Source organism: Zonotrichia leucophrys, chromosome 4 (assembly GCF_028769735.1).
Source record: "Zonotrichia leucophrys gambelii isolate GWCS_2022_RI chromosome 4, RI_Zleu_2.0, whole genome shotgun sequence".
Taxonomy (NCBI): domain Eukaryota; kingdom Metazoa; phylum Chordata; class Aves; order Passeriformes; family Passerellidae; genus Zonotrichia; species Zonotrichia leucophrys.
In genome coordinates, this window is record NC_088173.1 from 70,530,304 (window position 1) to 70,546,619 (window position 16,316).

General features: G+C 62.6%; 2 protein-coding genes across 2 annotated transcripts in view; one reads left to right on the forward strand and one right to left on the reverse strand.

The window, feature by feature from the left end:
• Positions 1–4,759, reverse strand: part of LOC135447182 (dedicator of cytokinesis protein 2-like) — a 51,549-nt gene extending 46,790 nt beyond the window's left edge. Inside the window, exons 1-10 of the mRNA XM_064712058.1 lie at positions 4,646–4,759; positions 3,068–3,151; positions 2,929–2,969; positions 2,723–2,778; positions 2,533–2,629; positions 2,304–2,452; positions 1,727–1,862; positions 1,480–1,634; positions 1,056–1,137; positions 25–160 (exon numbers count right to left, since the gene is read on the reverse strand). Coding sequence (XP_064568128.1) covers positions 25–160; positions 1,056–1,137; positions 1,480–1,634; positions 1,727–1,862; positions 2,304–2,452; positions 2,533–2,629; positions 2,723–2,778; positions 2,929–2,969; positions 3,068–3,151; positions 4,646–4,685 — 976 coding nt within the window. The 5' untranslated portion in view covers positions 4,686–4,759. The remainder of the gene's footprint in view (positions 1–24; positions 161–1,055; positions 1,138–1,479; positions 1,635–1,726; positions 1,863–2,303; positions 2,453–2,532; positions 2,630–2,722; positions 2,779–2,928; positions 2,970–3,067; positions 3,152–4,645) is intronic.
• A 1,472-nt stretch (positions 4,760–6,231) lies between these two features.
• DQX1 (DEAQ-box RNA dependent ATPase 1) lies at positions 6,232–15,563 on the forward strand. Its single transcript, XM_064712059.1, has 12 exons — positions 6,232–6,254; positions 6,820–7,123; positions 9,161–9,354; positions 11,151–11,526; positions 11,679–11,915; positions 12,088–12,187; positions 12,269–12,424; positions 12,568–12,759; positions 12,840–12,965; positions 13,856–14,046; positions 14,723–14,913; positions 14,993–15,563. Exons 2-12 carry the CDS (start codon positions 6,836–6,838, stop codon positions 15,174–15,176), a joined length of 2,235 nt encoding a protein of 744 aa, XP_064568129.1. The 5' UTR covers positions 6,232–6,254; positions 6,820–6,835; the 3' UTR covers positions 15,177–15,563.
• Positions 15,564–16,316: the final 753 nt, after the last annotated feature.

The window sequence follows — 16,316 nt, forward strand, 5'->3', positions numbered from 1 at the left end:
GGTCCCCAAGGTCCCCAGCCCCACCTGAGATGCCGAAGGGCCTGCGCAGCCCCGTGCTGAGCTTGCGGCTGTGGCTGTCGCGCAGGTCCATGCGCCCCACGCGGATGATCTGGCACACCAGGAACAGCCGCTCCCGCTTCAGGTCCGCGCTGCCCAGGTCCTGCGGGACACACAGGGGCCGTGTCACCCTGGCAGCACCGCAGGGGACGTGCCAGTGACAGCGCCGGGTGCCCAGGGGGTGGCCGTGGGCACAGAGCGTCCCTGCTGCCCTGCACTGTGGGGACAGTGGGGACACAGCCCCGCTGCCCTGGGGGCTCCTGCGCACCCCAGGAGTCCCAAATCCCCGTGGTGGGGACAATGCCAGCCCCAAATCCCCGTGGTGGGGACAATGCCAGCCCCAAATCCCCGCGGTGGGGACAATGCCAGGACCGACGGACCCAACGGGTCACCCCAGACCAGGCAATTTGGCAGCGGGGGGAACCTGGCATGGTGTGAGGATGCCGGGGGAGCCCTGTACCCCAGCTGGGGAGGGGACCGGGACCCTCGGGGGCTGCCCCTGCTCCCAGCGGCGCCAAGGACAAAGGATGGGGACACGCCACAACGCGTGGGGACACATCAGCAGCGAGCAGAGCAGAGCAGAGCAGAGCGCGGAGATAGGCGAGAACCGGGGGCGGCAGCGGAGCCCAAGTGCTGATGCTGCTCATTAATTAACATTGATTTTCCCGCCTCATTTGCATATCGATGGCTCCGCGGCGTCCCGGGGGTCAGCGCTGCGCTGCAGCCAAAGCGCTGAGTCAGCAACGGGGGCGTGGGACGAGCGGGGACGGGACACACCGGGACCCCCAGCACCGGGAGGGGACCCGGGGACCTCCAGCACCGGGAGGGGACCCCAAGGGACAGCCCCACGGCGGGTGCCACATCAGGGATCAGCGAAGGGGCTGGGGGTCCCTGGGCAGGGGGACTGACCCGGGGGGCACACGGGGCGCCGAAAAGCTGCGGGTGAGGGCAGATCTGCAGGAGGGGCAGCAGCGCGGCTCGCCGGGCTCTGCGCTCACCGTGAACACCACCCTGAGGTTGTTGAGCAGCTCGATGTCCTGCGGGACGCCGGTGCTGGCCCAGCGGATCACGTAGTTCTCGCTGCGGGGGGGGTGATGGTTGAGGTGGGCACGGGGGTGGCAGAGACCCCAACAGCTCCCATCCCACGGACCCTCCATCCCACCAGTGTCCCCAATCGCGGCACAGGCACTGGGCCAGCCTGGCTGTCCCCTGGTCACCTCAGCAGTGCCGGGGCAGGACAGGATGGGCTGTCCCATGGGATATGGCGCCATGACAATAAAGGGATGTGCCCCTTCCCCCTGTGACACCGCTGGGTTCTCAGGGCTGGGCAGGACGGGCAGCCTGGGGGAACACTTAAGGGGGCAGCAGGACAAACACCCAGCACAGCAGGGACAGGGACAGGGGTCTGTCCTGAGCCCCCACCTGATGATGCGCTGCTCGCCTGGGTCGTAGAGCGCCATGAAGAGCTGCGCCTCCTCCCCGATGTGGCACACGAAGTTCCGCACGCACAGGTAGAGGTTGTGGGAGGGCGAAGCTGCCCCGTGGGTGCCGTGGCCTGGTGCCCTCTGCTGCGAGCTCTGGGGGGCATAAGGTGGCTCAGCCTTGTCACCTCCCCTGGCACAGGGGACATCAGGCTTTGGGACAGACATCAGGCTGGCAGCAGCCTCACCGTCTCCTCCTGGAGGCGCTGGCTGAGGGTCTGTGCCGCCCTCCTGTGAGCCTGGAAGAGGCTGACGACGCTGGTCCTGTCGGGGTCCAGGATGTTCTCGTCCTCATCCCGCACCACCAGGTCCAGGGCGAGGATCCTGCAGGGGCCAGGGTGGGGTGAGACAGGACTGGGGGCACCTGGGGCTGTGTGTCCCACCAGGACTCACTTGTCCTTGCACAGGGTCTGAGGGGACAGCACAGATCCCACTGGGAAAGGGGACAGGAGCTGGCAGCACCAGGAACATTCCTGTCCCAGCCATAACCCTTGGCCAGGTGGCTTGAGCAGCTGGTGGCACAATTACTGTTCCCAGCCAGCACAGGACAGCCAGCTGGGACAATGGGGACACTGGGACAGCCAGCCAGGACACCAGGAGGACACCTGGGCTCCTCACAGCCTGTGCCAGAGGCAGATTTGGGGTCCCTGTCCCAGAGGCAGATCTGAGGTCCCTGTCCCAGAGGCAGATTTGGGGTCCCTGCCAGAGGCAGATTTGGGGTCCCTGTCCCTGAGACAGATCTGAGGTCCCTGTCCCCAGCCTCACTTGTTGCCATAGTCCATCTTGCCGGTGACCTCCTTCCTGAGCCTCAGGAGCTGGTCCTTGGGCAGCGTCCCCGAGAGCAGCTGCGAGCGCTGCTCCATCAGCTCCTGCATCATCCTCTTCACCTGCCCGTAGCGCTCCGTCTGCCCGGCCTGCAGCACCACCACGGGGTCACCGGGGCTCCCCCAGCCTGTCCCCAGGTGTCCCCAACACCCAGAGCCTCGTCCCTCACCACGTAGAGCTGCTTCCAGATGGTGGCCCACTCGCGCAGCGTGGTGGTGATCTCCTGCACCATGGGCATGTCGGAGGGCACCGAGCTCTCCTCCAGCCTGGGGGAGACACAAGGGAGCCCTGGAACACCCCAGGACCACAGGGAGCAGAAAGTGGAGCCCCCAGCCCCTGCCTGTGCCCCCCAGACCTACCCCCTCTGCTCCACCGTGGTGCCCTTCAGCCGGATCAGCGAGGCGGGGAAGATGCCCTGAGGGAGCCAGAGCCATGGAGATTTCCCTCAGGGGGGCACAGCTGGGGGCTGCCAATGCCACAGGGTGCCCAGCCTGCCCCCTCAGACACCCAGCAGGGACAGAGAGCCACCAGCAGTGTCCCTGCTGCCACCAAACCCGTCACCTACCCGGGCAGCCCTGTTCCGGAGCGAGTACCCGCAGTACCAGCCTGCCAGGGGAGGGGACATTGTCAGCCGGGCTGGGGGGCCTGGCCCTGGCTCAGGGACAAAGAAGGGGGCAGGAACCCTCACTGGGGGTCCCCCTTACCCTCGGAGGCCTGCAGGATGTGCACCATCTCCCCGATCTGCAGCGGCAGGTGATGCTCCTTGGTGCGCGGGAAGTTCCACACGGCTGTGGGAAGAGGGGATGGGGGTTGGGGTCCCTGCCTGGAGCCCCTCAGCAGCCCTCAGGCACCTGCACCCCACAGCCAGCCCCCCATGGTGCCCCCCAAAACCGGCCCTGTCCAGCCCTGAGAGATGGGGCAGAGCCCTGGCCCCACAAACAGCTCAGGGATGAGACCCCAGAGCATCCCGACCCCACACAGCCCACACAGAATCCCCCACCCCACACAGCCCACACAGAATCCCCCAGCCCCTTTTTGGCACTCAGGGGTTCCTTATGGGTCCCCTCTGCCTCCACCCACACCCTGGGTGCCGGTGGTCCTGTTCCTGGCACAAGCAGTGAGGGGAGCCAAGTGCCAGCTGAGCCCCTGCCCGGGGATGGTGGCCCAGGGACACAGGGACAGTCTGGTGGTGCAGGGACAGGTCGGGTGGCCCAGGGACGTTCTGGTGGCCCAATGACAGCTCTGGTGGCGCAGGGACAGGCTGGTGGAACAGGGACAGGCTGGTGGAACAGGGACAGGACTGGTGACACAGGGACAGGGCTGTTTGGGGACAGCAGAGCCAGCGGCAGGGGAGGGGGCGGTGCTCTCGGTGACCAGCAGCTTCCTGCCCGGCTGTGCTGTGGTTGTCCCTGTCGCTATTTCTGGCCCCAGGGACAGCTCTGAGGCAGGCAGAGCTGGTTTGGCCCCCAGATTTGGGGACAGCCCCTGCACCGGGGGGTCTCTGTCAGCACCTGTGCCCACCCTGAGCCTCAGGCATGGCCAGCTCACACGGCAGCACCCCCAGACCCACCTTGCACCAGGAACCCCGAGGTCCCACAGGACCTTTCCCATCACCCTGAGCTCCCCATGCTGGGAGCAGCAGCAGCTCAGCCCTCACTCAGGCATTGCCCAGAACCCTGCAGCAGCTTGGCCACCGCCAGAACCCTGCAGCAGCTCAGGAGCCCCCCAGGACCCTGCAGCAGCTCAGGCACCCCCAGGTGCTGCCCAGAACCCTGCAGCAGCTCCGGCACTGCAGAGAGTGCAAGGGAAGGGCGCAGGAAACGGCCCCACAAGAAAAGGGAAGAAGCACAGGGCTGCAGGAGCCAGCAGAAGCTGGGGGTGCTGCAGGGAGTGGGGGTGCTCAGAGCTGGTGCAAGGCACGGGGAGCCCAGACTGGGGGTGCTGCAAGGATTGGGGGTGCCCAAGGCTTTGCAAGGCAGCTGCAATTTCCCCCTGAGGAAAATTCCTGGGGTGTCTCAAGGCTCCCCCAGGGGCTGGAGGGAAGCCAAGCCCCCAGCCCGGTGCTCCCCACCGCAGCAGCAGCACCAGCCCTGCACCTCCTGGTGCGTGGGTGCTGCTGGCTCCTGTCCTGCTTGGCCACCGTCCCTGAGCCTGCTGTCACCAGCCCTGCAGCCCCTGCTTGTGCCACCACGGGGGTGTCACCACGGATGTCACCTCACCCTGAGCACCCCATCCCTCCAGCCCGGTGGGGACCCCCGCGGAGCCTCAGAGCCCCCACTCACCCACGCCAAGCTTGTCCTTGGTGGGCAGCCAGGGCGCCATGGCCACCGGGGCAGCACCGGGGCCGTGCCGGGGGACCGGGGCCGTGCCGGGGGACCGGGGCGCTGCGGAGCCACGGGTGGTTCCTCCTGCCACCCTCCTGTGTCACGTGTGCCCCCCCCAGCTTGTGAAACCTCTGCTTCCTCAGCAGGGCCCACCCCACCGTGCTGTCCCTGCCGGGGTGGGGATGGAGGCCCTGGGACCCTCATGGCACCGGCCAGGGGTCTGGGCTCAGTCTGGTCACTGGGTGGGTTCTGGTGGCATGGTGACACTTTTGAGTGACCAAGAGCAGGACATGGGGATGGAGCTGGGAGCACAGAGTGCTCCAGCCACACCACAGCACCAAGAGCCACAAACCTTGTGCCAGCTGTGAGGCTCCTTGCTGGCACAAGGTTTCTGCCATCGTGCCCTGTGGCATTCAAATTCTCTGAAAAATCCCTTCACGCAGGATTGTTCTCCTGGGAATCTGGGAAGCCTCAGAGAAAAAGGAAAACAATTCTTATCTCATTTGCTTCTCCTGTATTGTGCTCACATGTGGAATGTTTGGAGATTGTTTACCCACAGGTGATTGTTCCATTGGATTCTGCTGTGAGCTGTTTTCACTCTGCGGCCAATTGGGGCCAAGCTGTGTTGGGGGTCTGGAGAGAGTCAGGAGTTTTCATTATTATCTTTTTAGCCTTCTGCAAGTATCCTTTCTGTATTCTTTAGTACAGATTACTACAGAATTCTTTAATACAATATTTTATTCATTATTTAATATAATTTAATAAATATTTAATTATTCTTAATTAATATTGTTAATAATTATTATTTTATTATTTTAATAATTATTATTAAACCCCCCCGTGTATGTCCCCAAACCCTCCCGGTTCCCGATCTCCGCAGTCCCGGGGCCAGCAGGCACCGCTGGGTCCCCAGTCCCTGCCCGGTCCCGGCGGGAGCTCAGGCCGGGCCGTTCGCCGGTCACGGAGCTCCACCTGCCGGTCCCACCGGGAGCCGCTTCGGGTACTTGGCGCCGGTACGGGATGTCCTGCAGCGGGATGCCCGGCCCCGATACACCCCGTGCTGGTACGGGATGCCCCGTACAGCAGCGGGATGCCGGCATCGGTATGAGCAGCACCGTTACGGGATGCTCCGGTACGGAAGGACCGACACCGGTACGGGATGCCTGGTTCCGGTACATCCCACAGCACTATAAGATGTTCTGTACGGAAATGCTCAACACTGCTACAAGATACGCCGGTACACGATGCCCGGCTGTGGCACGCCCGGTCCCGCACCGAGATGCCCAGATCCAGTACGGGATGTCCCACACCAACACCGAGATGTCCGGTACCGGGAAGCCCGGTCCGAATAGGGGCTGCGGGGAGGCTCGGGCTGCAGCCGTGCCCGGCTCGGGGGCGCAGGGCGGAGCTGGCAGCGGAGGCGGGAGCGGTGCCCAGGGGGGTCCCGGGGCGCTCCGTCCGCTCCGGTCCCGCGGCCACATCCGGGCCCCGCCCGGCGCGGGCGCTGATTGGCTGCCGCGGGTCACGTGGCCGTGTCCCCCGGCAGGGCCCGCGGTGGCGCGCGCAGGTGAGCGGCGGGACCGGAACCGGAACCGGGGCCGGAACCGGGGCCGCGGCCCTGAGGGGGTGCGGGGATCCCGCCCCTGACCCGCCCCCGACCCGCCCGCTCCGCTCCGGCCCGGTGCCGGTGCTCAGGTGCCCGGTCCGCACCGTCCCGTACAGGTGCTCCGCCGATCCGGTCCGGCCCGTGCCGTTCGGGACAGACCCTCCCAAGGTGTCCACCCTGTCCCGCAACCCCCGTACCCTGCCTCCAGTCCGGTCCCCACGCACAGGGTGGGGACAGCACACCTCTCCGGTGTCCGCACTCCGCTCGGTCCTGCGGGGCTCTCCCGGTGCCCCATCCCCTTTCCCGGTTCCCTGCCCGTTCTCCCGGTCCCCCACACTCCGGTTGTGTCCCTGATCTCCTCGGTCGTGTCACCCCCGTGCCCGCATCCCCCAGCCGTCCCCGGTGCCCGCGGGTCCCCCCTCCCCGCCGGCCGGGACGTGGCACTGGGCAGCACCGGGCGCCTTCCCGGTACGTAGGCGGGGGTGGGTCAGCGCCGGTGCCGCTCCACCCCCGCCCGCCCTCGCAGCTCCGGTGTCCCCGCCATGGCCGGCTCCGGGGCCCCGGCTCCCCTGCCCGGGCCGAGCGGCCCCGGCTCCGCGCTGGAGGAAGAGGAGGAGGAGGAGGATGAAGAGCCGTCCCTGGGCTGCGACGGCGACCTAGAGGTGAACCCCTACGACGGGCTGCCCTTCTCCTCCCGGTACTACGAGCTGCTGCGGCAGCGGCGGGAGCTGCCGGTGTGGACGGCCAAGTACAGCTTCATGGAGCACCTGGAGGGCAGCAGCGGCATCGTGCTGGTGTCCGGGCCCCCCGGTACCGGCAAGAGCACGCAGGTGAGCCCGAGGGCAGCTGGGCTGTGGTGTCTGATCCTCACTGAGCGGGTGGAGAGGGACACACGGACAGGGTGCCCCGGAACGCTGCACGGAGCCCGGCGGGGTGGGCGGGCACCGTGATGTGCTGGGGGTGGGCAAAGCTGGGCACGAACCGGGGAGCGCTGGCACCGGAGGGAGGAACGGCCCCTCCCGGAGCTGGGCCTGCAGATCCCCGCGGGGTGGCCCCGGGGAGCCGGTCCCAGCTGCTGGTGACGCTCGGGGACAACACCGGGCAGACTTTGACCGGGGAGGGGATTGTGGTGGCAGAGCTGCAGGGCTGGAATGGGCTGGGTCGCCTGAGGCTGTCGGGGTGTTGAAATGGGCTGGGTCAGGATTTTGGGGTGTTGGAATGGGCTGAGTCCCCCAGGATATCGGGGTGTTGGAATGGGCTGGGTCCCCCAGGATATCAGGGTGTTGGAATGGGATGGATCCCCTAAGATATCAGGCTGGGTCCTCCAGGATATCGGGGTGTTGGAATGGTCTGGATCCCTCAGGCTGTTGGGGTGTTGGAACGGGCTGGGTCCCCCCAGGCTATTGGGCTGAGTCCCCCAGGATATTGGGCTGGGTCGCCCAGGATATCGAGGTGTTGGAATGGGCTGGGTCTCCCAGGATATTGGGGTGTTGGAACAAGCTGGATCCCCCCAGGCTATTGGGCTGGGTCTCCCAGGATATTGGGGTGTTGGAAGGGCTGGGTCCCCCAGGCTGTCGGGCTGGGTCCCCCAGGCTATCAGGGTGTTGTCCCTGGGCTTCAGGTGCTCAAGCAAATCAGCTCCCTGGGTGTGACCTGCTGAGTTCCTGGGCTGGGCTGGCACTGCCGGATTTGTGGATCAAAGCTCCTGTGCGGGCCCCAGGGTCGGTGTTTTTGGGGTGCAGCTCCCTGCTGTTAGTCCCTGCAGGGCCCTGGGGACACTGAGGCACAGGCAGTGCTTGTGGGGGCCTCAGAGGTGACAGGAGGGAGCAGGACTCAGGTCCCTGGTGCCTAAGGGACATCTGCGTGGCCTTGGCACTGTCCCACGCTGTCAGGCCAGGCACTTGGCCAGCAGCTGCTCCCTGGTGATCCCTTCCCTGTCCCTCTGTGGGTTTCCCAGGCCATTGTCCCATGTCCCTCATGTGAGAGCAGGGTCATGGTGTCCCACACCGGGGCAGGAAGCTGCAGGTGTGGGGCCAAGGGGCTCCTGGCACAGGCTGTGGGGCTCAGAGGTGACAGGAGTGCAGAGGGAAGATCCTGCCTGTGAAAAACGCCAATCACTTGTTTTTAAAAATCTTAAAAGTTTAATAGTAATAAAATGGTTATAAAAATAGCAATATAATTGGAGTAATAAAAATTTTGGACAATTTGGATTAGGACAATATGAGACAATAGAAACGAAGAGTTATGGACAGTCCAGGTACCTCTTTCTGGGCAAAATAAGCCCCAAAAAGGACCCACATTAACAGAGGATTAACCCTTAAAAACAATAACCTGTTGCATTTTCATACATCTCATACATGATGCATAAATTCCATTCAAACAAGGGATTCTGTCTGGTCAGTGTCAACTTCTTCCTCTTAATCCTGACGGCTCTTCATGGCTGAGTGAGGCAGAAAGAAGTTCATTTCTCCTGATAATGGAGCAATAAATTATCTCTCTCTGAAAGATTCAGGTGTCCTGTGGCTGCTATCTCACTGCAAGTCCTTTCTTTAAAAAAACATCTTACATAGCATAGTTTCTATTTTAACATTTTGTTATAACCTAAAGCTATATTTAACAGACCACTTAAGAAAATTAATAGAGCATCACTTTCTAACATAACGCAGAATATTCATTTTAATGTTTGCAAAAAGCCAATCATAAAATAGGCATTTTTCACACAAAATGAGATTTGAGTGCCTCTGGACAGCCCCTGACCCTGGAGATCCCACAGCCAAATCCATGGGGAGGGTCTTTATGCCCTTTGGAGTGGCACAGCAGGGAGGGGACAGTCCTGAAGGCACACTGCCCATGCCCTGTCCCCACAGATCCCCCAGTGGTGCGCCGAGTACGCTCTGTCCATGTCGTTTGCCCACGGGCTGGTGGCCTGCACCCAGCCCCACAGCCTGGCCGCCCTCAGCCTCTCCCTGCGCGTGGCCGACGAGATGGACCTGAACCTGGGCCACGAGGTGGGCTACTGTGTGCCCCACGAGGACTGCTGCACTGCTGACACCATCCTCAGGTAGGGCAGGGACAGCAGGGCCCGTGCTGGGAACGGGAGCACGGCGCCCTAATCCCGCTAAACCTCGCCTAATCCCTTAATCCAGGCTGGCCTGGCTGGGGAGAGGCACGGGCTGCTCTGATCTGGGGAGGGGCTGATCTGGGGTGTCTCCATTTGGAAGGGCAAAGGGGTGTGCTAAGGAAAGCAGGAGCATCCCCTAAAATGGGGAATGTAAACCTCCTCCCTCTGAATTGTTATAAATTTGAAATTAAGGGGTTCTCAGGCAAAGATGTGGGAGCAGGAATAAGAGGTTTTTATTATTTATTTATTTATTTATTTTAGTAGTAGTAGTTTATTAGTTTATTATTATTTATTTATTATTTAGGGAAGAAAAAAGTAAAATTAACAATGCAGTAAATCAAAATAACACTGATAGAGTCAGAACACAACCTGCCCCTCTGTGTGTCAGGGTGGTGGCACAGCCCCATCCCATGGGGGCTCAGCCCTCCTGCAGTGCCAGCTGTGGTTCTGCTGGAGCAGGGATCCTGTAGAAAGGTGCAGTCTTCCTCTGGGCATCCAATGGAAGAGGCAGCTGGGAATCCAGTGGAAAGGCTGTGCTGGTGTCCCAGAATCTCAGATTGGATCCAGGTAGGAATGCTTGGCTCCTCCCTCTGGGTGGAGCATCTCACAATGAGATGATGGAATTTTATCTGCCGTGCAGTGACATTCAATAGCCCATTAACAGAAGATAATTAATGATTAATGGCCCATCAGCAGAAGATATGTCCTGGAGGGAGGATTGGCTGTGGAAGAGATAAAGAAAACTGCCCAAGGAACAGAAGATAACTGCTCCACCTCTAACAGATGGCAGAACACACACATTGCTTGGCAGTGTGTGATAGATGCCAGGGAAGGTGCATGGCATGGTGACAGTGTGCTGTGTCCCAGATTGCAAGGCAAGATGAATTCTGTCACCATCTGTGTTCCAGTTGTCTTTTGTCAAGTGGGCAGTTTGCCTTATCTCTTCCACAATCACTCCTCCCTCAGGAGGGGACATCTGCTGATAACAGCTATTGAATGTCACTGCATGGCTGATAAGAACTGCAGCATCCCATTGGGAGATGCTCCACCCATTGGGAGGAGCCAAGCATTGCTACCTGGATACAATCTGGAGATTCTGGAACACCAGCACAGCTTCTCCACTGGATTTCCCAGAGGAACAACAGCTGCCTCTTCCACTGATCCCTTCTACAGGATCCCTGCTCCAGCAGAACCACCCCTGACACTGCAGGAGGGCTGCAGCCACAATTCTAAAGGGACTGCTACCAACACCCTGACCCACAGGGTGTCAGGTTGGGTTCTGACTCTGTCAGTGTTGTTTTGGTTTACTGCATTGTTTATTTTATCCTTTATTTTCTTCCCTATCAAAGAACTGTTATTTCCTGCTACCATATCTTTTTGCCTGAGAGCCCCTTTATTTTAAATTCTTAGCAATTCAGAGAGCGGGGGAAGGTTTACATTCTCCATTTCAGGAGAGGCTCCTGCCTTCCTTAACACACATCTGGCTTTCCAAACCGAGACATGGTGACCACAACAGGAGGAGCAAATAGGATCCACACATTGCTTGGCAATCTAGGAGAAATGCCAGGGAAGTTGTGTGGCATGGTGACAGTGTGGTGACACTACACCACAGCGGGAGGAGCAAATAGGATACACATTGCTTGGCAATCTGGGACATGGGGAGGGGGCTGCTCTGGGGAGGGATGAGGTGTCCCCCCCAGCCAGGGGTCCATGCTGATGGGTGGGGGCTGTCTCAGGTTCTGCTCGGACGAGATGCTGCTGCGGGAGATGACGTCGGAGCCACTGCTGCGGCAGTACGGGGTGGTGGTGCTGGACGAGGCGCAGGAGCGCACGGTGCCCACGGACGCGCTGCTGGGGCTGCTCAAGGACGTGCTGCGCCAGCGCCCGGCCCTGCGCCTCGTCATTGTCACCTCGCCCGCCCTGGAGCCGCGCCTGCGCGCCTTCTGCGGGGACCCGCCCGTGGTCAGGGTGCCCGGGCACGGCTCCCCGCCACAGCTGCTCTACCGGGAGCCGCCGGCCCACGGGAGCGTGGCCGCCGCCTGCCAGGCCGTGCTGGACATCCACCGGCGCCAGGAGCCCGGCAACGTCCTCGTCTTCCTGGCCAGCGAGCAGGTGGGGGAACAGGGCAGGGGGTTCCTCTCAGTGGGATGGAGGGGCAGCTGCAGCTCCTCTGTGGTGGAGGTGGGCACAAGGGATGGCACAACATGGGGATGGGGACACTGCGGTGTCAGCAAGTGTCACCTGTCCCCCTTGTCCTTGCTCAGGAGATCTCGGAGTGCTGTGCTGCCATCCAGACGGAGGCCGTGGCGCTGAGCCCGGCGCTGGGCCCGCTGCTGGTGCTGCCACTGCACCCCGGGGTGGGCAGGGCTGCACAGAGACTCTATGAGACACCCGAGGAGGGCCGGGAGCGTCGTGTCATTGTCACCCACTGGCTCGGGGACTCATCCTTCTCGCTGGGCACCGTGCGCTTCGTCATTGACTCGGGGCTGGAGCTGCGCAGCGTGAGTGGCACAGGGGATGAGAGGGGGTCTGGGCCTGCCCTGGATGCAGTGGGCTGTGGTGTTCCAGGCTGGGAGGAGGTGTGTGCCCCAGGGAGGTGACAGTGGTGGCCCTGCAGTGGCAGGTGAGGGGTTTGGGGGATGGCAGAGGTCCCACTCAGAGCCTCCCCTGCAGGTGTACAACCCCCGCATCCGCGCCGAGTCCCAGGTGCTGCGGCCCATCAGCAGGAGCCAGGCCGAGTCACGCATGCAGAGAGCTGCTGGCAACCCCCCAGGTGAGCCCCTGCTCCAGTGTCCCCCCCTCAGCACTGCCAGCAGCACCTGTCCCCACGCTGTCCCTGCCCTCTCTCCTGCAGGCACCTGCCTGCGCCTGTACTCGGAGGCCTTTGAGCAGCGCATGCCCCCCAGCCCTGCACCCCAGGTCAGTGAGACCAGCCTGAGCCGCCTGGTGCTGCTGCTGAAGCGCCTGGACATCGCTGACATGGGCCAGTGTGACTTCCTTGACCGCCCAGGTAGAGTCCAGGGGGGCCAGGCATGGCGTGGGGAGCAGAGGGACACAAAGGGGCAGCCATGGCTGTGGCCATCACTGCGGCCTGGCTTTTCTCTGGGGAGGGACTGGACAGAGTGGGCAAAGCTGCCTGATGTCCCACCCCAGCCCCTGAGTCGCTGATGCAAGCTCTGGAGGACCTGGACTACCTGGCAGCCCTGGATGATGACGGGAATCTGTCAGAGGTTGGGATCATCATGTCAGAGTTCCCCCTGGACCCGCAGCTGGCCAAGGCCCTCATCGCCTCCTGCGAGTTTGACTGCGTGGAGGAGATGGTCAGCCTGGCTGCCATGCTCACAGGTACCCTGTGGGGGCTTGGGGGGCAGCCAGCAGTGCCAGGGGGGTGCTGGGGACACACAGTGACCCCTGCCCACCCCCAGCATCGCCCTGCTTCGTGCCCCTGTCCACATACCTGGAGGAGGCCGTGGCGCTGCGCCGGCGGGCGCTGCTGCACCCCAACGGGGACCACTTCACCCTCATCAACATCTTCAATGCCTTCCAGCAGCGTGAGTGGGGCAGGGGCTGGGGGGCTTCACCCCTGTGGGCATCCCACAGATGCCTCTGTGTCCCCTGTTGTGTCCCCTCATGTGTCCCTGCCCTGGAGCTACATTGCTGACCCCATCCTAGTGCCCAGCCTGGCTGGGGAGGATCTGCGGGTCCCAGCTCTAGCCTGGGGGCTCAGTCCCTGTCACCACTGGGTGAAGGGGTCACAGAGAGGGGAACAGCAGTGTTTTTGTGTTCCCCAAGGCCCCACCCCAGCGGGCTCCCTGCTCACCTGTCCCCACCCCATGGCACCACTGTCCTGTCTCCATATGATGGCCCCACTGTCCCATCTGTGTCCCCACATCCCAGCCCCCACTGTGACACCCCTGTCCCCACATTGCTGGCCCTGCTGTGCCACCGCTGTCCCTGCATCACAGTGTGCTGCCTCTGTCCCCCACATTGCTGACCCCACTGTCCCACCCCCATCCCCACATTGCTGACCCCAATGTGCCACCCCTGTCCCCTGCCTTGTCCATCCCCACTGTTCCCCCCCATCCCCATTGCTGACCCCACTGTCCCCCCCCTGTCCCCACATTGCTGACCCCACTGTGCCACCCCTGTCCCCACATCACAGCCCCCACTGTCCCACCCCTCTCCCCACATCACAGCCCCCAGTGTTCCCCTGTCCCTCCATTGCCAACCCCACTATCCCACCCCTGTCCCCCCATTGCCAACCCCCAGTCACCCTGTCCCCCATTGTCAACCCCCTATCCCACCCTGTCCCCCATCACAACCCCACTATCCCACCCCTGTCCCCACATTGTTGACCCCACTATTCCACCCCTGTCCCCACATCACAGCCCCCACTGTGCCACCCCTGTCCCCCATTTGTGACCCCGCTGTGCCCCTGCAGACGCGGGGGACGAGGGCTGGTGCCGGAAGCAGGGGCTGAGTGCCGAGGCGCTGCGCCTGGCGGGCACGGTGCGCGCCGAGCTGCTGGAGGCCATGCGCCGCATCGAGCTCCCGGTGTCCCCGCCCGCCTTCGGCTCCGACGCCAACGCCCTCAACATCCAGCGCGCCCTCATCTCCGGCTACTTCCTCAAGGTGAGCCCAGGGGCTGGGGGGAGTTATGGGGGAGATGTTGGGGTGTGCAGCCACCCCACTCCCTGCTTCTCGGGTTGCTGTTGATAATTGCTGCCCTGAGATGTGCAGGATGTCTCTGCTTCAGCCCGCGCGGCTGAAGAACGAGTTTGGACTCTTCACTTTTCGGTCTTGAGGTTATTAATTCTTATCTATAAAATTTTCTTTCTGCCCAGCCAAGATCTGCTCAGCAGGGCAGCCATAGGCACTCTGTGTTGTCCTTTTATACGACAAACTATGTATATCATATTTACACTTAATTGGCAATACCTATCACTTATGTTAGACAGTGCACTTCTACTCTAAACCAATCCCAAAGTGCCAGCATCACTGCAGAAAATGGAGAACAAGAAGAAGAAAGGCTAGACACGCCCAGATTCCTCCATCTTGTCCCCATAACCCCCATACCAAAAATCCTAAAATCTACATTTTCACCCTGTGATCGTTTTGTTATTACACCGTTCAAACCTGTGTGACTTCCACATCCTCATACAAATCTGGCAACTTGCTCCAAGGGTCACAATCAAATCCCGAGGTGTTTTTGGGCAGTTTTGGTCTCTGAGCCCCCCAGCAGGGTCCTGGGCAACTCTGGACACCCAGAGGGATGTGCTGAGTTCTGACACCTGCTGGTCCCTCGCAGGTCGCCCGGGACATCGACGGCTCCGGTAACTACGTGATGCTGACGCACAAGCACGTGGCACACCTGGCCCCCGCCTCTGGGTACCTGCTGCGGGCACCCCCGCGCCGCCTGCCCCCCTGGGTGCTCTACCACGAGTTCACCATCTCTCAGGACAACTGCCTGCAAGTGGTCTCGGAGATCCAGCCCCAAATGTGAGGGAACGGGGAGGGGCAGCTCCTTCCCTACAGGGTGTCCCTGTAGCTGGCTGACCCCACGCTGTTCTCCTCGCAGGCTGGTGGAGTTGGCCCCGCAGTACTACCTGAGCAACCTGCCGCCCAGCGAGGGCCGGGACCTGCTGATGGAGCTGCGGGAGAAGGTGGTGGCGGCCGAGGAGGCGGCGCCGGCGGAGGCGGAGCTGGCGGAGGGCGCCGCACGCGTGGAGGATGAGCCCGCGGACGTGTGCGTCCTGCAGTGAGCCGGAGCAGCGGAGCCCCGCGGTGGGGCTGCCTGGGCTTGGCCGTGACCCTGGGGACAGGGGAGCCCCGGGGAGGCCCCAGGGGGGCTGCGTGCCCGCAGGGGCTGTCCCGGCTCGCAGGGAGGCGCGGGCACGGCCTGGCACTGCCTCGGCTCTGCGCCGCGGTCAGTCGTGGGCCGGCGGCCGTGGGACCACCTCGGAGCGTGGATTGGGGAGCGCTGGCCCCGGCCGGGGGAGTGTTGTGGGCCCTCCCCACTGGGCTCCTTCACCCCGTGTTTCCTGGGGGTGCTGCGGGGCTGGAGGCACCGCCTGTCCCACTCCCCCCAAGCCCGGGGCCGAGGGGCCACGCACGGGTCCCTCCTCCTGTATAAAGTTTTGTGACCTTTGCTCCTGGCTTCGTGTCCGTGACTGCAGCGAGGGTGGGGTCCATCCTGCCCAGGGACATCACCAGAGAGTGATCCAGCCAGGGTGGGGTCCATCCTGTCCAGGGACATCACCACAGAGGGGTCTGGCTGGGATGGGGTCCATCCTGCCCAGGGACATCACCAGAGAGTGATCCAGCCAGGGTGGGGTCCATCTCACCAAGGGACATCACCACAGAGTGATCCAGCCAGGGTGGGCTCTGTCCCTGCTCCTCCCGTCTCCCAGGAATGGTTTCTGTCCGTGAGGCCTCTCTCCCTCCCACCCGTGTTTCGGGTGCCAGGCTGGGGTTCCAACCACGCTGAGGCTCTGAGGGCATCCCTGGCCTTTGCCTCAGGACTTCCCCTCTGTGGTTGTGGTTGTTCTGCAGAAGCCAAGGGGAAGCTGTGGTTTGTGAGATGGGGGCGAGCGGGGCCCCCAACCTGCTGCCAGTGCCTGCTTCCCCCAGACAGGGCAGGGCACGGGGGCACCCCAGGACAGGGCACCCCTTCCCTCTCATTTTGGGGTTCACTACAGTGCTACAGCCAAGGGCTGAGCTGCTCCATGGGGCCTGGGGGTCCTGGCTCCCCGTCTCCACCCCTCAGCCCACGCACTGGGGTTTGGCTCAGCTCAGGGAGGGGCCTTGGAGGTCCCACTGGCCTGTCCTGGCCTCAAAAGGTGAGAGCTGGGCTGCCCCAGCCTCCCACAGCCCCAGTTCCCTCTTTGCTTTCTAGGAACTGC

Bases quoted from the DNA above. Each gene is read 5' to 3' on its own strand.
- DQX1 (XM_064712059.1), top strand. From the start codon at position 6,836: ATGGCCGGCTCCGGGGCCCCGGCTCCCCTGCCCGGGCCGAGCGGCCCC. The intron at 12,425-12,567 runs GTAGAGTCCAGG...GTCCCACCCCAG, and splicing joins TGACTTCCTTGACCGCCCAG to CCCCTGAGTCGCTGATGCAA. The intron at 14,914-14,992 runs GTGAGGGAACGG...TTCTCCTCGCAG, and splicing joins TCGGAGATCCAGCCCCAAAT to GCTGGTGGAGTTGGCCCCGC.